This window comes from Erinaceus europaeus, chromosome 13, assembly GCF_950295315.1.
Source record: "Erinaceus europaeus chromosome 13, mEriEur2.1, whole genome shotgun sequence".
In the NCBI taxonomy this organism is placed as follows: domain Eukaryota; kingdom Metazoa; phylum Chordata; class Mammalia; order Eulipotyphla; family Erinaceidae; genus Erinaceus; species Erinaceus europaeus.
The window spans coordinates 72159917-72177084 of record NC_080174.1 but is presented as its reverse complement, the minus strand read 5'-3'; the positions used below and the strand labels follow the sequence as shown (position 1 = coordinate 72177084).

General features: G+C 47.2%; 1 protein-coding gene across 1 annotated transcript in view; it reads left to right on the top strand.

Moving 5' to 3' along the window:
- GLIS1 (GLIS family zinc finger 1) overlaps window positions 1-17168 on the top strand; it is a 280911-nt gene that overhangs the window by 151724 nt on the left and 112019 nt on the right. Inside the window, exon 3 of the mRNA XM_007534192.3 lies at window positions 12312-12489. Coding sequence (XP_007534254.1) covers window positions 12312-12489 — 178 coding nt within the window. The remainder of the gene's footprint in view (window positions 1-12311; window positions 12490-17168) is intronic.

The following is a 17168-nucleotide window of genomic DNA, read 5'->3' as shown; positions in this document are numbered from 1 at the left end:
GTGTGTGTGTGTGTGTGTGTGTGTGTATACATACACACACATCTCTTTGGATAGATCTTTTTGTATGACCAATGACATGATTGTTTGAGAAAGTTGTGATATGGGGCCAGGCAGTGATGCAACTGGTAAAGTGCACAAATTATCATGGTAAAGGACCCAGGTTTGAGCCCCTGGTTCCCACCTACAGGGGGGAAGCTTCACGAGCAGTGAAGTAGGCTTCAGGTGTCTCTCCTTCTCTTCCTCCCTCTCTCCCCCCTCTCTGTCTTTATCATAATAAAAATAAACAATATATTAAGAAATAAAGGTGTGATATATACACACAATGGACTACTACTCAGGTATAAGAAATAATGAATCATCCACTTTGCCTTGTCTTGGATGTAATTTGAAGGAATTGTGTTAAGTCAGAAGAAAGAATACGAGATGATCTGCTTATAGGTTGGCCATGAGAAACCAGGAAGGAAAGCTGAAGCACAGGCTGAAACGTGGAGTAGGCAGGGGTTGCTGCAGGAAGGCTAAAGACTCAGGGCACGGGAGTGGGCTGGAGGACATGGGGATCCAGTCCACGATGGTAGAGGAAGACTTAAGTTGATGGTGGGAGTGGTGTGCAGACATGTGCCACAGAAAGTTAAGACATTGTACCTGTGATAACTGTCTCATCAAATATTATTTCCCCTAATAAAAAACTATTTAAAAAATAGAAAAGGAGATTTCAGAAAACACTCCTGCATTTACTCCTTTCCTTCTAAAATGTTTCTCCAACATGAAATTTAAACTTTACCCCCGTATCTTTACCAAGTAAAGACCAAGTAGGCTTCATCACTGGGAAACAGAGCTGGTTCCACATTCATAAGCCAATCAGTATAATCCACCATATCAACAAACAGAAAGATAAAAATCACCTGGTTCTTTCAGTTAACTCAGAAAAGGCATTTGACAAGATCCGACATCTATTTATAGTAAATGCCCTTCAGAAGTTGGGAATAGAAGGACAGTTCCTCAATATAATAAGGGCTATGTACAACAAACCCAGCACCCTCCCCCCCTTAAATCTGGAACTATACAAGAGTACCCACTCTCACCATTATTCAACATAGTCCCAGAGACCACAATGTGAATGAAGGTGGCCATCTGTAATCCAGGAAGACAGTTCTGTTCAGAAACCAAAATATCAGGAGCCCCAGTGTTGAACTTCCATCCTCCAGAATGGTAAGGAAATACATTTCTTGCTTGGGTAACCCAGTGTTTGGCTGTGGTAGCCTAAGGAGAAGAACTTGATCACCCGTGTCAGCTCTCAGTCCTTTGGTGATACGGCCCAATAACTGGGGCAGCACTACCTTCCAAGTTCAAGACAGCTGGCCCTGCATCCACACTCCAGCCTTCTCTTCTCTTTTATTTATTTATTTTTGGTTATTTTGAGGGTCCGTAACCTCAAATCCACTGCTCCTGTGGTCAGTTTTTTGCTTTTTAGATAGGGCAGAGAGAAATTGAGAGGGGAGGGGAGGATAGAGTGGGAAAGAGAAAGACAAACGCTGGCAGACCTGCTTCACCTCTTGTGAACCAATCCCCCTGCGGGTGGGGAGCCAGGAGACTTGCTTGTGTCCTTGTGCTTCATACTATGTGTGCTTAACCGGGTGTGCCAACACTCAGACCTCTTTTCTTTTTCTTTTAATATGTATACATATATATATATATATATATATATATATATATATATATATATATATATATATATATATCATTGTTTATTGAATAGACAGAGAAAGTGAAGAGGGGAGGGGAGATAGGGAGAGAAAAAGAGACAGACACTTGCAGACACTGTTTCCTCCTGCAGACGGGGACTGTGGACTTGAACCTGGGTCCTTGCACATTGTAACATGTGCATTCACCTACGTGCACCACTGCTTGGCCCCAGCCTGGCCCCAACACTCCGCAGCCTTTTCTAAGAGCTTGGGAAGACCTTCTGAAAATTGGCTTTCCAAGCAATACAGGCTTGACAAGAGCCTCCTATAGTGGCTGGTACTTGATGGGCACTCCACAAGCTTAAGTAATCATGATAGACAACTGAATGGGAAAAAAAGCAGAATATGAGAAAACATGTATGTTATCCTGTTTATTTTATTATTATTATTATTATTATTATTATTATTTTTAGAGCACTGCTCAGCTACTGAGGATTGGACTCGGGACCTTCAAGCCTCAGGCTTAAGATGCTGTTGTACAAACCACAACCCTATTTTCCCCACCCATTATCCTGCTTTTAATTTTAGAAATGGTATGTGTGTTCAGGAAAATGTTAAGGAAGCTTAGGCGTCCTCTTATCTGCCCTGGTCCTCTCTAGTTGGTACCTTACAGGTGTTGTTTTCTAATTGTTACCTAGGTACACTTAAAAAAAATCTTTTCCATGATAATGATGTGCTAATTTGGTAGCAGTGAGAGTCTGAAGAAACACCTGATTCACATGTGTGTCTATACGCTCACACACCTGTATTTACTGTGTCCTCAGCCTCGGGGGCTCACTTCCTGGCCTGGGGTGGGCCCGGGGCTGCGGGCTGCTCTCATTTCTTTGCGTCGCCATCCCGAGGTGAGCCTGCTCAGGTTTTACTGGCCCAAGTCCCTATAAATCGAGTTTCATTTTAAAGGGAATTTTACAGCATTTTTGTGATCTGGAATAAGAGACGGAGGGCAGCCATTACCCTGGCGTGAGGCCTGGAGCATCAAGCTCTGAAGGTCGGGAGGCCCTGCTGAGGCAATAGGCCCCTTGGTGGCTGTGAATCCCCCAATGTGGCTCCAGGCAGAGCAACCCCCACCCCCACCTCCCGCCCATCACACCAGACTGGAGACTGGAGGAAAAGCCTTCCCTGTCTGTATCTGCTCTTTCAGAAGCCTCCAGGCCTATGGGTTCGGTGAGGAGAGGAGAGAGGACAAGACAAGGTGGTGAGGCAGAGGGGGCCTTGGCGTGTGGATAGAGCATGGTCTTGGCCTCTGCTGGGTGTCCTTAGAGAGGTGCTTCCCTTCCCTAATCCTGAGGGGTGCAGCTTGTGTCTTCTGCTCATTGATCACTAATGTTCTTTCTGCCTGGCCTGGCACCCCCTGTGCAGAGAGCTAGGGCTCAGAGGGCCTCCCTCCACCATGTTCTGCCCTGAGCCAGCCTGCAGAGCCTGCTCAGACTTCCCTGTAGCTAGTATGAGGCTGGCTCTGGGGCTGCCAGTACTCACTGCCAAGAAAAGCGGGCCTGTGTTCCTGGAGATTCAGGTCACCCCAAGGAGGCTAGGACTGTGCCACGAAAGCAGAGAGACGTTCACTAAAATGCTGACTCTCCAAAGCGCTACTTATCTTCACACATCTCCCCTGCTCCTCACAGCCACTCTCCAGCTAGGACACTGATAGTTCTAGATTTTGTATTTTTTCCCCCTCCCTCCTTTTTGTCCCCTCCCTCCTCTCTTTCCTCTCTTCCTTCTCCTTCCTTCCTTCCTTCCTTCCTTCCTTCCTTCCTTCCTTCCTTCCTTCCTCCTTTCCTTCATTCCTTCTTACCCTTTCCCTCTCTCCTCCTTTCTCTTTATTTTTCCCTTTACCCCCCACCCCCTCATATAAATAAGTGGTCTCCATTTTGCTGACGGAGAGACAGCTGTCAGAAGAGTGAGGCAGGTCATCAACCAGGATTTCAACTTTAATCTAGATGTGCGTACAACTTGTTCAATCTTCCTAAGTCACAGTGTCTGATATATATATATATATATATATATATGCTAGGCATGAAAATTAACATGGGGCAGACCTTCCGGCCACCCCCTTCCAAGCACTCAGTGAGACCCAAGGGCCCAGAGACTGTGTTCCTGGTTTGGGATCCTATTTTCTTGTCTTTATGTGCATAGTTACGTAGATTCATTGTTCAGGGTTCACTGACAGTCACCAGCCATGAGGTTCTAAGGCCTTGGTCCCTAGAGGAGTCAGAACTTTAATTACACTTAAAAACACCAGCGGGCAGGGTGACAGACAGTTCACTCAGTAGGACACAAGCCTTTCTGTGCAAGAGGTCAGCACCACATGGAAGCACCATGGACAGTGGAAGGGAGCTCCATGGATAGTGGAGCTGTGGTCTCTCTTCTCCCCTCCTCTCCCTTCCCCTCCTCTCCCCTCTTCTCTCCTCTTCTCTTTTTTCTGCCCCCACCCCAACTCCATTTCTCTAAATAAAGAATGAAAAGAATTGGATCAGGGAGGCTGCACAGCATCGACAATCTCCCATGTGCAATACCATGGGCTCATTGCCTGGTGCTACAAGAGAAAAAATGGACACCAGTGACTCAGTCCAGTGGTATGATCTCTGCTTTGTGCTGATGCTGTGGAGAGTAAGAGACCTAACCCATCAACCTTGGGCACCTGCTGGCTGTGCAGAAGGGGCTGTTCTCAGGACTCGAGCTAGGTAGGAAACTTAGGGAGCACAAGAGAGATCAAGGAACTGCTCAGAAAGAATGGCACTTTCTCTAAGCTTGTGGACTCAGAGGGACTCGGGAGGTGCCAAGCCACCCACGGCAGCCAGATTTCAGAGGACTGTGAGGTGGAGGGTGAGCCCAGGTTCTGGTCCCTGGGTCCAGGCTGAATGAAGTCACTTTCATTTATTGAATGTCCACCAGGTTCAGCTATGTGTTCAGTACTTGTCATTGATGTTTGAATCATCCTCTCTACCCTGAGCAATTCTCTGTGTTTTATAGATGCAGAAAATCACTGATAGTTTTAGATTTTTAATCTAAAAATCTTCCTTTTTGTTCCTTCCCTCATCTCCTTCCTCCCTTTTTTTCCTTCTCTTCCTCCCTCCCTCCCTTCTGTTCTCTCTCCTTCCTTCCTTATTTCCTTCTTTCCCTTTTTCTCTCCTTTCTCTTTCTTTATTTTTCCCTTTGCCCCTCCCCATATAAGTAAGTGTCCCTGTGCCACTGAACCTCCTCCCCAGCCCTGACTCACCTGCCCCCCCACCCCCTTTTAACCTGCTAAGCTTCATCTTCAGCTGCTGCGCTAGCTTGGAGTGTGAACGGGGAGCAGGGGTGGCAGTTGCAACCATTGAAATCTCATTGACACACGGCTCTGTTTGTTCACATCTTGTCTGTGACTACTTTCCGTGGTACAATGTCAGAGCTGAGTAGTTGTCACAGAGACTGTATAATCTACAGAACGTCAAGTATTTACTGTCTTGCCCTTCCCAAAATAAACTGATGGCTAGATGACGGGTGAAATTATACTGTGTGTGCATCTGAGCCCTGCACTTGCTGTGTGAGCTTGGGCAAGTTTATTGCCCCCTCTGAGCCTGCCCAGCCAATTCCTAAGGGTTATCGTCAAGCTCACAGGTGATGGCTACTGTGAAGTGCTGTACCCCTTTCTCCCACCTCAGCTTGACACCTGGCAGGCACTAGAACTAGCCTGTTGGTGAATGAGGGGCAGTTACCATGTGAGTCTTTCAAGACCTGGCCTCTGGCTGCTCAGGACTGCAGGGATTTGACATCTGGGCCCTAGATGCTGAATGCATCTTCGTCCCCCCATCCCGCAAGCTTGGCAGGTCCCATCATGAATTAAAATTCTTGTGGGGAGTCACCTTCTATGTGGCACTGCTTTATAGCCAAGTGATTACAGTAATTTGAAAAGCTCTGTGATGTGTAACCAGAGCCATTTGTTTCAGATTTGCTGGATGTGACTTCAGCTAGGCTGCCCGGTCCTATATTTGGTGACTCCATGAGTCTTGGGGCCTTGCCCTTCTGAATCTGACCTTCTGAGTCAGGTTTATACTGACCTGATCTTCCTGAAGAGGAAATTCTTTTCATACTAGGCCTGGCTCCTGGCTCCATCCTGAACTGGGGTATGAGTGGAAGAAGACATCATTATCACTGTCATTACTTTCCACGTACTTACTGTGACTAGTGCCAAGTGCCAAATGGGATTCATGATCTCAAACTGTCACCACCACTACCACCACCTTGCAGGATAGGTGTGACATTTTATAGATGAGAAAACACAGACTTGAAGATAGAGCTGAAGGGTCCAGGCAATGATGCAGCCAGTTACATGCACATAGTACTAAGCACAAAGACCCGTTCAAGGATCTGGGTTTGAGCTCCTGCTCCTCACCTGCAGGGGGGATGCTTCACACACAGTGAAGCAGGTGTGCAGGTGTCTATCTTCCCCTCTCAATTTCTCTGTCCTATCCAATAGGAAATATGTATGTATGTATGTATGTATGTATGTATGTATGTATGTATGTATGTATATATGTATATATATGTAAAAGTGGCTATCAGGAACTGTGGATTCGTAGTGCCAGCATGGAGCCCTGGTGACTAGAGGCAAAAAAACCAAAAAAAGCAAGATACAGCTGAAGTAGAGAGAGAGAGAGACCCGAACACTGAAGCTTCCTCCAGTTCAGTGGGAGCCGGGCTTAAACCTGGTTATGTTCATGGCAAAGCAAGTAAACTATCCAGGTGAACTATTTTGCTAGGCCAGAACTGTATTCTCACCTACTTTGGGGGTGCTGTTCCTGGTTGCACTATGGATGTGCTATGTGACCAAGCCAGGTCCTTTCCCTCTTTCCCTCTCTGGTCCTCAATTGCTTCATTTATTAATAAAACAAATGCTCTCCCATTCCTGCAGGGCTGGATCCTGTGGTGCCCTTGGGAACAGTGACAAGATGCTAAAAGGCTACAGGACTGTATGTGTGTGTATGTGTCGGGGGGGGGGCATGGTTTGCGGAGGTCCTCCTGCCAGACTTGAGCAATAGTGGCAGCACCTGATTCATCACTTAGACGTGTGTTACAGCCCCTGGTTTAATTGCTTTTAGGATATGGAGACAAACCCCGGGCATTGGCTTGGGGAAACCTGTGTTTCAGACTCCCCATGCCAGCAATTACCAATGACTGGCCAGTTTCCTATTCCAGTGATTGTGACCCTGCAAGGTGGGGATGCCCAGGTTTCATCTAGGGGGGCTTGACCCAGCCCTGCTCATACTCCACCTGCAGAGAGCAAGGGCAGCCTCTCTCCAGGAGCTAGGGAGTGAGGGGCATGCCAGCCCATAGCCCTGAAGCAGGCAGGGGGCACAGTGAGAAGAGACTGGCACTCATGGCTCACATGGGACAAAGCTTGAATCGGGACCGGAACTTTGAGCAGTGCCGTACCATGACCCTAGGGCCCCTTCCTCCTTCCTCCTTCCCAAAGGTGCTTGCTTATTTGTTGCCAAAAAAATCTTACAAAAAAAATTTTTGGCAAAGATCTGGCAATATGTTTAGTTGGGCTCTGGATTATAAATGATTTCAATATGATTTATGTTCCCATTTTTCTACCAAAGATATAATTCTATCTAAAAGATATATATATATCTCTTCCCCAGCAGAGAACTAGAAAGCAGGTGTGTTTGTTTAGGAGTGACTGATTTGTTCTACCAAGGTCTCAACTCACTCTCTTACATTCTGCGTGACCTGGGACAAACCACTAAACCTCTCCGTGGGCATGGCCTTACCCACTTGGCAGAGTTGTCACAAGTGACCTTCATGGGAATCATAGGTGGAGATGCTGGTTGGAGGAGCCTAGTTACTCATTAGAGGAACAGAATTTGGGCTTAGAGGTCTGAGTTTGGATTACAGATTCTTTTTTTTTTTTTTAAATATTTTATTTATTATTTACTGATTAGAAAGATAGGAGGAGTAGGGCCAGGCAGTGGCACACCTGGTTACGTGCTCACATTACAGTGCTCAAAGGCCCAGGTTCAAGCCCCTGATCTCCACCTGCAGGGGGTATGCTTCACAAATGGTGAAGCAGGTATACAGGTATCTCTCTGTCTCTCTTCCTCTCTATCTTCCCCTCCCCTTTCCATTTCTCTAGCTCTATCCAATAATAAATAAATAAAAAGATTTTTTAAAAAAGAAAGAAAGATGGGAGGAGAGAGAGAAAGAACCAGACATCACTCTGGTACACATGCTGCTGGGGATTAAACTCAGGACCTCATGCTTGAGTGTCCAATGCTTTAATCCACTGCACCATCCCTCAGGCCACATGGATTACAGATTCTTGAGCCTAGTTCAAGGCATCTTATCTTCCAAACCTTAACTTTGGAAATTCATTTTTTTCTTTATCACTTAATTTGAGGCTTAATGGTTGGTTATTTATTTATTTTTAATTATCCTTATTTATTGGATAGAGACAGCCAGAAATCAAGAGGGAAGGGGTGATAGAGAGGGAAAGAGACAGAGAGACACCTGCAATACTGCTTCTCCACTCACAAAGCTATCCCCCTGCAGGTGGGGACTGGGGGCTTGAACCTGGGTCCTCGTGCACTGTAACATGTATGCTCAATCAGGTGTGTCGCTACCCAGCCCTAGGCTTAATGGCTTATAGTAAAGTTGTTGACACATGGGTATAATTTTTCACCTCTCTGTGATACGTATCTGCAGAACCTTCTCAGCCCCCAACTTAGGGCCTTTTCCACCATCACACACCAGGTCCTCAGTGCCTCTTCTGTGTGGTCTTTCTTTCCCACTCCTTCCCCAGAGTGCTTTGCTTTGGTGCAGTACGTACGCCACAGGCAAGTTTTACTTTGTGTTTTCCCTTTCCACCCTTGTTTCTTAAGTTCCTCCTGTGAGCGAGCTCTTGTGTCCACCCTTCTCTCTTTGGCCCATCTCCCTTAACATGACTTCTTCAAACCTCAGCTTTTCCCATCTGGAAAATGGCTTTGGTGAGTGTGTGCTTGAAAGGCTCCAATATGCTGGAAGGGTTGGTTTATGCCTAAAGGCTAAACAGATGCTCCCTGGGGCCTTCCTGGAGACCTGCCTTCCAGCACTCCACACATCCTCCTAACCAAAGTCTGCCCCTCCCCATGGGCCTGGTGGGTCTTTGAAAGATGCCCAGAACTGCCTTTCCCAGCTCAGTGACTTTGGGAGAAACACCCTGGCAGAACAGCCTGCGTGATGATTAAGCACTCCCTGCTCCAAATGCTATTAATGGTCATAAAATTATCCACAGCTTTCTGAGGCCCCATCCCAGGGTTTGCCTCAATGGGCCAATAAAGCTGCATGCAGAAACGATTTGGAAAAGTGAAGGCCGCCAAGCAGAGATGGAGTTAAACGAGTGGCAGCCGGCTCTAATTAACTCGGGCCATTCACATTTGTTACCAGGGATTTCTTTTTAATTAAAAAACAACCAATTTATTAAAAAATAAGCATGTGAGGGGCTAGCCCAGCAGCAGCCAGGGCCAGCAGGAGGGAGTGTTCATTACAGCAGGACTGGCCTGGGGCTCAGCCTGGCAAGGCGATACAGGCATCTCTGAGCACATAGTCAGCCCAACCCTCTCCAGCAGGGAGCTGGGGCCTGAGCCCTTGAGGTGTTATTGCCTTCTCACCTGTCACCTGTAACGGGCTCAGTAGGTGAGATTCCAGTGCCTGTCTCCCTCCAGTCATAGGTGTTTGTCAAGTTAGTACTGAGTGGTCTCAGGACATGTGCTGAAGTGGGGGACTAAGGGGGCAGTTAGAATTAGGCTTGTGGAGGTGAGTCCTTGAGGTCATTTTATTATTGTTATTAATTGTTATTTTAATCATAAAAATCAGATTTATGGGGATGGGTGGTGGCGCACCTGGCTGAGTGCGCATGTTACAGTGCACAAGGACCCAGGTTCGAGCCCTCAGTCCCCACCTGCAGGGGGAAAGCTTTGTGAGTGGTGAAGCAGTGCTGCAGGTGTTTCTGTTTCTTTTCCTCTCTATTTCTGCGTTCCCTCTCCATTTCTGGCTGTCTTTATCCAACAAATAAAGATAAAAAAATTAATCAGATTTATTTTGCTATGTCTTATGCTAGACAACAGGGCTTCTGCTTTTATTTTTATTTTTTTTCACCACTGCCATCTTCCATAGTCTTAGAAGAAGGTTGAAAATTTTTTTACATTCATATATTTAGTTGTCTATATTCCACACAAGAGTGAAACCATTCTGTAGTTGTCCTTCACCTCCTTACTTTCTTTACTGAGCATAATCTTCTCCACTTCCACCCACTTCATACCAAAGGACACAATATCATCTTTTTTTTTTAATTGCTGCATAATACATTGTGTTCCATAACTTTTTATTTTTTTATTTAATTTTTTAAATTATCTTTATTTATTGGATAGAGACAGTCAGAAATCAAGAAGGTAAGGGGAAATAGAGAGGGAGAGAGAGACAGAGAGACACCTGCAGCCCTGCTTCACCACTTGCAAAGCTTTCTCCCTGCAGGTGGGGACCAAGGGCTTGAACCTGGGTCCTTGCATATTGTAACATGTGTGCTCAACCAGGTGCACCACCACCTGGCCCCTTTCCCATAACTTTTTTATCCCATCATCTGTTGAAGGGCATTTTGGTTGCTTACAGGTTTTTGCTATTGTGAATAAAGCTGCTATAAACATTGGGGGGGTGTATGTACGTTCAAAGCAGTGTTGTTATATCTTTGGGGTATATGCCTAGTAGTGGAATTGCTGGGTCATACGGCATTTTCATTTGTATTTGTTTAAGAATTCTCTACACTGTTCTCCAAAGTCATTGTACCAGTTTGCACTCCCACCAGCAGTGCAGTAGAGTCCTTCTCTTTCCACATTCTCTCCAGCACCTCTCTTGTTTTAGAGATCGTTTTGTATTACATTGTGATTGAGCTATAGGGTTTGGGTCTGACAGGCTAGATGCGGAGATCTAGCTCAGACTCTTCCTAGCTCTGTGACTTTGGGTGAGCCAATGAACTTCCCTGAGCCCGTTTTCTCTTCTGGATGATGGGCTCAGACATGCCTATACCTTCCCTAAGACTCGTGTCTTTTACTTTTCAGCACAACTGCCCCTGATGATGGGCCAGAAAGCCTCTTCTATAGATAAGAGAACTGATGCCCAAAGAAAAGTAGCTACTAACAGCCGTGTGTGTGTGTGTGTGTGTGTGTGTCTATGTGTGTGTATGTATGTGTATGTGTGTGTATGTGTATGTGTGTGATTGTGCTATCAGGGTTATTGCTGGGGCTTGAGTGCCTGCACAATAAATTCATCACTCCCAGTGGCCTTTTTTTTTTATCGTTGTTGTGGTTATTTTTGTTGTTATTGATGTCATTCTTGTTGGATAGCATAGAGAGAAATGGAGAGAGGAGGGGAAGAGGGAAAGACAGAGGGGGACAAAAAGACACCTTCAGACCTGCTTCACCACTCGTGAAGTGACCCCCTGCAGGTGGGGAGCCGGGGGCTCGCACCGGCATCCTTATGCCGGTCCTTAACCTGCTGTGCTACCACCCGACCCCTATTGCGCTTTTTCTTATAGAGACAGAGAAATGGGGGTAGGGAGAGTCTTTCAATATTTATTTACCACTCAAGAAGCCTCCTCCCTGCAGTGGGGACTAGGGACTTGAATCTGGTCCTTGAATGGTAGCATGTGTACTACAGAGGGCGTCACTGTCTGGTCCCCTCTGTGTCTAATTTTTTTTTTATTGTCCTTTATGTAGTTTCTCCAGGGTTTGTTTTTAAAAATTAATTTATTCTGGGAAGAGACATAGGGAAATTGAGAGGGGAAGAGAGGAGAGAGAAAGAGAGAGAGACATCTGCAACACTGCTTCATTGTTCCTGAAGCTTCTCTCCTGTAGGGGAGAACTAAGGGCTTGAACCCAGGTCCTTATGCATAACAATATATGTGGTTAACCATGTGTGCCACCTCCTGCCCCCTCTCCAGGGTTTTCACATCTACTACCTCAATTAACTTTCATCCAAACCCGGAAAGAGTAGGACCCATCACAGTCTTGCCGTCAGAGAGCAGTGGAGGGTGGGAGCTGTGTCCCAGTTCTGTGGTATCACGCCATCTGGAGACAGTGCTAACTGAGCTCTGGTAATCGGCAGAGTGCACAGTGTGGAGTGCTTGCCTTCTCCTTGATGCAGACACTTCAGTGTGAGGCAGTGTGACTCTGGTCCACCTGGCCTGGCTGAGCACTTTGCCAGCTGACACTGGGTGACTGATGAGCGTTGAAGGGTGAGCTCCAGGAAATATGGGTGCGTGTGTCTGTGCACCTCGCCTGTGTTAGCTGCACCTGGGCTAGTGCCTGGCACATTCAGAGTTCGGTATTGGGGGCTGGCCAGTGGACCACTGGAACTCAGCAGGGTGATTTTATCCTTGATCTTGTTGTGGATTCTGGAAACTGCATGAGGCATTCCTCCTAGTGCCTCAATGGCAGCAGCAGTTAGTGCTGGCTCAGCAGTGCTGCAACCTCCCCCACCCTTCCCTGACTGTCCTGCTGTGCCCCCTTGCAGGTCTTCCTCACTCACTCTCTGCTTATCCTGTCTTTCTCTGCCCAGTGAACGGGAGCTATGCCCACTGCACTCCCAGCTCAGAGAAGAGCCTGCTGGACCTGGACCTCGCCGAAGGTCCCAGCCCCACCTGTCGCCAGGGCCTGTTTCTCCCCACGGGAACCCCTGCATCCCGGGGCCACCCCCCAGCCTGTGAGCGGCTGCTGCACTTTCCTCACCCTAACAGGTAGGTGCTTCCCTCTCGCGTGCCCAGCAGCTGCTTTCTGTGGGCCAGGGGCCTCCGGACCTCACCTTGTCTATAGGCTTGGGGACACACAGAGACACTGATACCCAGGCCAGCTCCTTGTGCAGGGCAAGGCCTTGTGAGGGACAAGGCTGTCCCTGGAGAATTGGTCGTTTCAGAGGTAGAATGGGGAAGGGAAACCCAGCTCTCGGGGTTCCCTTAGCACCAAACTCTAGACCCCTCATCGAGTTCCTGCACTCAAGCTGTCAGCCCATAGAACTCCACCAGGGGACTGTGCAGGAGTCCCTGGCGCCATTGCAGTGTTTCAGCAGGTTGTGTGCTAGGCTGAGATGTGACTCCTATGGCTTTACCCACTGTCCCAGCCATGCTTTTGTGCCCTCTGGTTTGCAGACAGAAGAAGCTGATCACAGATGCCCCGAGCCATCACCTCACTGCCAGGGCCTGCTGGCCTGAGGCCTGTTCACAGATCAGAGATCCTAAGAGCTGCCCATTGGCAAGTCATTCCTTCATGAGTCATTTATTAAGTTCCTGCTGAGTGCCAAGATCTGCAATTGGTGTTGGGTAACCCTGGTGAAGGAAGAGTAGACCCCTTCTGCCCCCTGAAAGAGCTTTATTCCCACTGGGAGTTCCACAGTGTGGGGGGGTGGGGGTGGTAATCACTAAATGAGAGGATGTAATTCTTTATACATGGAATTCAGATTCCCTGTGACCCTCTCTGAAGTTAGTGAGACTTCTGACTTGGATTACATCAGTCTGCTTAGGCTGCTATAGCCAAACACTGTGGACTGGGCAGCTCAAACAACAGGTGTTTAAACAACGGCCCGGGGGCTGGGAGTCCAAGATCAAGGTGTCAGGAGGGTGGGTTTCTGTGGAGGTCTGTGTTCTTGAGTGGCAGGGGACTGCCCTCTTGCTGTGTTCTCATGTGACTCTTCCACTGTGTATGTATCCCTGTGTCTTTTCTTTGACTTTACCCCTGTGAAGACTGGATGGGGGGGCAGTGCTGTGTTGTCTCTCCTTCTCTGTCTCTCACCCTCTATCTTGAAAAAAAAAAAAAAGAAAAAAAAGAGCCTGCCAGGGGCAGAGGAATAATGAAGACATAGAGCCCCAGAGATAACCCTGTGACCAAAATAGTAACAGTAACAGTAATAGTAACAATGATGAGACTACTCTTAACTGGGTTAGGTCTCCACCCTGTGACCTCATTTAATCTTTGTTTCCTCTCTAAGGACCTACCTCCAGATACAGTCACATTTTGGCATAGGATTTCACTAGATAGCTAGGAGCAAGTATCTTTTTTTAATATTTATTCCCTTTTGTTGCCCTTGTTGTTTTATTGTTGTGGTTATTATTATTGTTGTTGTCATTGTTGGATAGGACAGAGAGAAATGGAGAAAGGAGGGGAAGACAGAGAGGGGGAGAGAAAGATAGACACTTGCAGACCTGCTTCACCGCCTGTGAAGTGACTCCCCTGCAGGTGGGGAGCCAGGGCTCAAACTGGGATCCTTACTCTGGTCCTTGCGCTTTGCGCCACTTGCGCTTAACCACTGCACTACAGCCTGACTTCCCGGAGCAAGTATCTTTTAGACTTTGGGCTGTGCAATGTTGAGCAAGAGTTCAGTGAGTTTATCTGATTGGTTATTCACTGAGGCTTCCCCAGCACAATCCAGTTTCTTCAGTGAAGTTCTTCTAGCTTCAAGTATAATCTCTGCTGAACTATAAGCAAAACCTGTTTTGGTTTTTTTTTTTTTTTTTTTTTTGCTGGAGACAGTGAGAACTGTCCTTGGACAATTTGAGTATTATTGTGATATTTAGGGCTCAGGAGAGTTCACACCCAGACCCTTACATCAGCTTCAACTTGTGTAACCACTGCTACCGAAGTGGTTGATTAGATCTCTCTCTCTCTCCATTTTTTTCTTTTCTTTCTCTTTTCATTTCTTTTTTGTTTTGTTTTATTTGTTTACCAGAGTACTGTTTAACTCTTGTTTATGGTGATGCTAGGGATTGAACCTGAGACCTTGGTGCTTCAGGCATGAAAACCTCTTTGCATAGCCATTATGCTATCTCCCTAGCCCTTATCTGTCACTTTCAGAATCATTCCATTTCTTCAAGGAAGAGTCTCTGCCCCATGCCCGTTCAGAGCCTGCCCCCACTCCTGTCTGGGTGCTCTCTGCTCCATCTCGCTTTCCCTACTGTTTTCAGGCTCCTTGATCCACCCCCTGGGTGCCTGCAGTAGCCTCTGAGTTGGCCTCTTCACCTCCAGCCCAGATTCTTTATTTTATTTTATTTTATTTTATTTTATTTTATTTTATTTTATTTTATTTTATTTTATTTACAGCAGACAAGTGGCTTACCCAGTAGAGTCCACACATTACCATGGACTAGGATGTAGTTTCAAGCTCTGGGGGAAGTTTCACAAGTGGTGCAGCAGTGCTGAGGTAGCTCTCCTCTTTTTGTCTTTCTCTCCCTTTTATCTCTCTGTCTCTCATCATCTATCTAGAGAAAAGAAAAAGTGACTGCAGGACTGGGCAGTGGTGCCTCCAGTTAAGTCCCCACCCCCTACTTTCATGAGCTATAAAGCAGATCTGCAGGTGTCTCTGTTTTCTCTCTCCTTCTCTGTCTGCTCTCCTCTCTCAATTTCTCTCTGTCCTAGAAAATAAAATAGAAAGAAAAAAAAAAGAAAAAAAGGCTACTAGGCATGGTGAATTTGTTATGCTGGCACTGAACCCTGGTGGCAAAACAAAATCATTTTATTTATTTCATGAGACAGACGAGAGAGAGAGAGAGAGAGAGAGAGACCAAGACCAGAGCAGGGCTCTGACATATGCTGTGCTGGGGGATCGGAACTCAGGACCTCATACTTGGAAGCCCAGAGCTCTACCACTTGCCACCTTCTAAGCTGAAGCCCATGCTTCTAACAAGAGTAAAACATCTCCTGCCTTCTGAGTGACTGCTGTCTGTGCAGTTCTCTCACTCAGTCTTCATAGTCCCAGGAAGACTGCGCCCGCTGCCAATAAGTGGTAACCTAAGTGACAGCCCTGGAATGTTTGCTCTGACACACTGGGCCAGGAGCTTGAAAGGGTGCTCTTACTCAGCCCATGACTGCATGGATTGAACAGGGAGGCCAGAAAGGCTCCAAAGCTAGCTTGAGGTCAACCAGCTATGATGGGACTCCCTCCCAGGGCCCAGTAATTGAGGAATATCCCTGTCTCATTACTTCAGTGCGGTGGTCAGCAGAATGGATTGTCAGGTGCATTATGCATCCCGGCTCCATCTCTGGTTCCCTGGGCTGCTGTGCACCAGATACTGAGTCTTTCTGAGTCTTGATTTCTTCCATGTGAGGTGGAGGTAGAGACACAGAGAACGAGTCCCTCAGTACTGTCAGGAGGTGCCCCGTCATCTGGTGCCTGCCATGCCGGCCTCCTGGAATCACTCTGCCTTTTTTTTCCCCACCAGGGTTACCACTAGGGCTCAGTACCTACACAACTCCACCATTCCCAGTGGCCATTTTTCTTTCTTTTTTTGATAGAGAAATAGGGAGAAGAGAGACAAAGAGAAGGAGAGATACTGTAGCACTGCTCCACTTCTCCAAGCTTCTCTGTGGGTTGGAACTGGGGCCTTGAACCCAAATCCTTGAACGTAATAATATGTGCACTCTACCAGATATGCCACCACCCAGTCCCTTCCTGAACAAGCCATACATTTGCAATTTTTTAACATCTAGACCTTGGAGTCCCTCCTCCCATCTTCTGTTGACCAGAGATCTGCCCACCTTTGTCATGTCAGTGTCCCCTCAGGGACTGGTTTGTTATCTTGCCTATTAGAAGGGGAGCTGCTCAGGGGCAGGGACATGGGCTGTGTCCCAGATGGATGTCCCAGCATCACCCAGCACAGAGGGAGAAGCCTGGGAAGTGGACACAGTGACCCTCAGCCTGACCCAGCAGGTGCTCAGAGTCTATCAGGCCTGGTCCCCTTTCCTCTCCCTTGAGTCTCTGCTGGAGAAACTAATCCTCTGGACTTCAGCTGTTCCTTTGTAGGGATCAAGAAGCTAGACAGATCTTTGAAGCTGCCAGGAAATGTCACAGTCATCAAATCAGCTCTTCTCCATGAAGGATGCTGTGACCCCTGGTGTTAGAGGTTTCTGGGACAATCTCAGGCCTCTGATTCAAGCAGATCCAAGTCCAGATTACTGACTGCCTGAGAGCTCGGGTGGTTTCAGTTTTCATAAGCACAGAGCAGGTGGCCCTGTCTGCCCTGAAGAATGTGGTCATGTATTTCGTAGATTCCATGAATCCTTCTGCTGTGTTGAGGCCTTTGGGGGAGGGCTCGGCATGTTGGGTTGCTCAGCTGCTATTCTCTCTTCCTAGGGGCCCACATCCACAATTCTAGAGATGTGTGAGAGGTGAATGAGGTGCCCTGGGCCCAGCAGCAGGGCAGGGCTCTGAGGACAGTGGAGGGCAAGGGAGAAGGGCTACGCTAGCTGGCTTAGGAGCCATGAGGCAGGCCTGAGCCGCCCCCTGCCCACCTAATCTAACTGGATGTGGTTTTCAGTAACCCTCACCACAGAACTTTACAACTCTTTGCTTCTTCTGCTATTGGGTGCTTTAAGCTCATGCTATTTTTTTGAAGGGATTTTTTCAAATGAATGTTTACCAAGTTGCCCT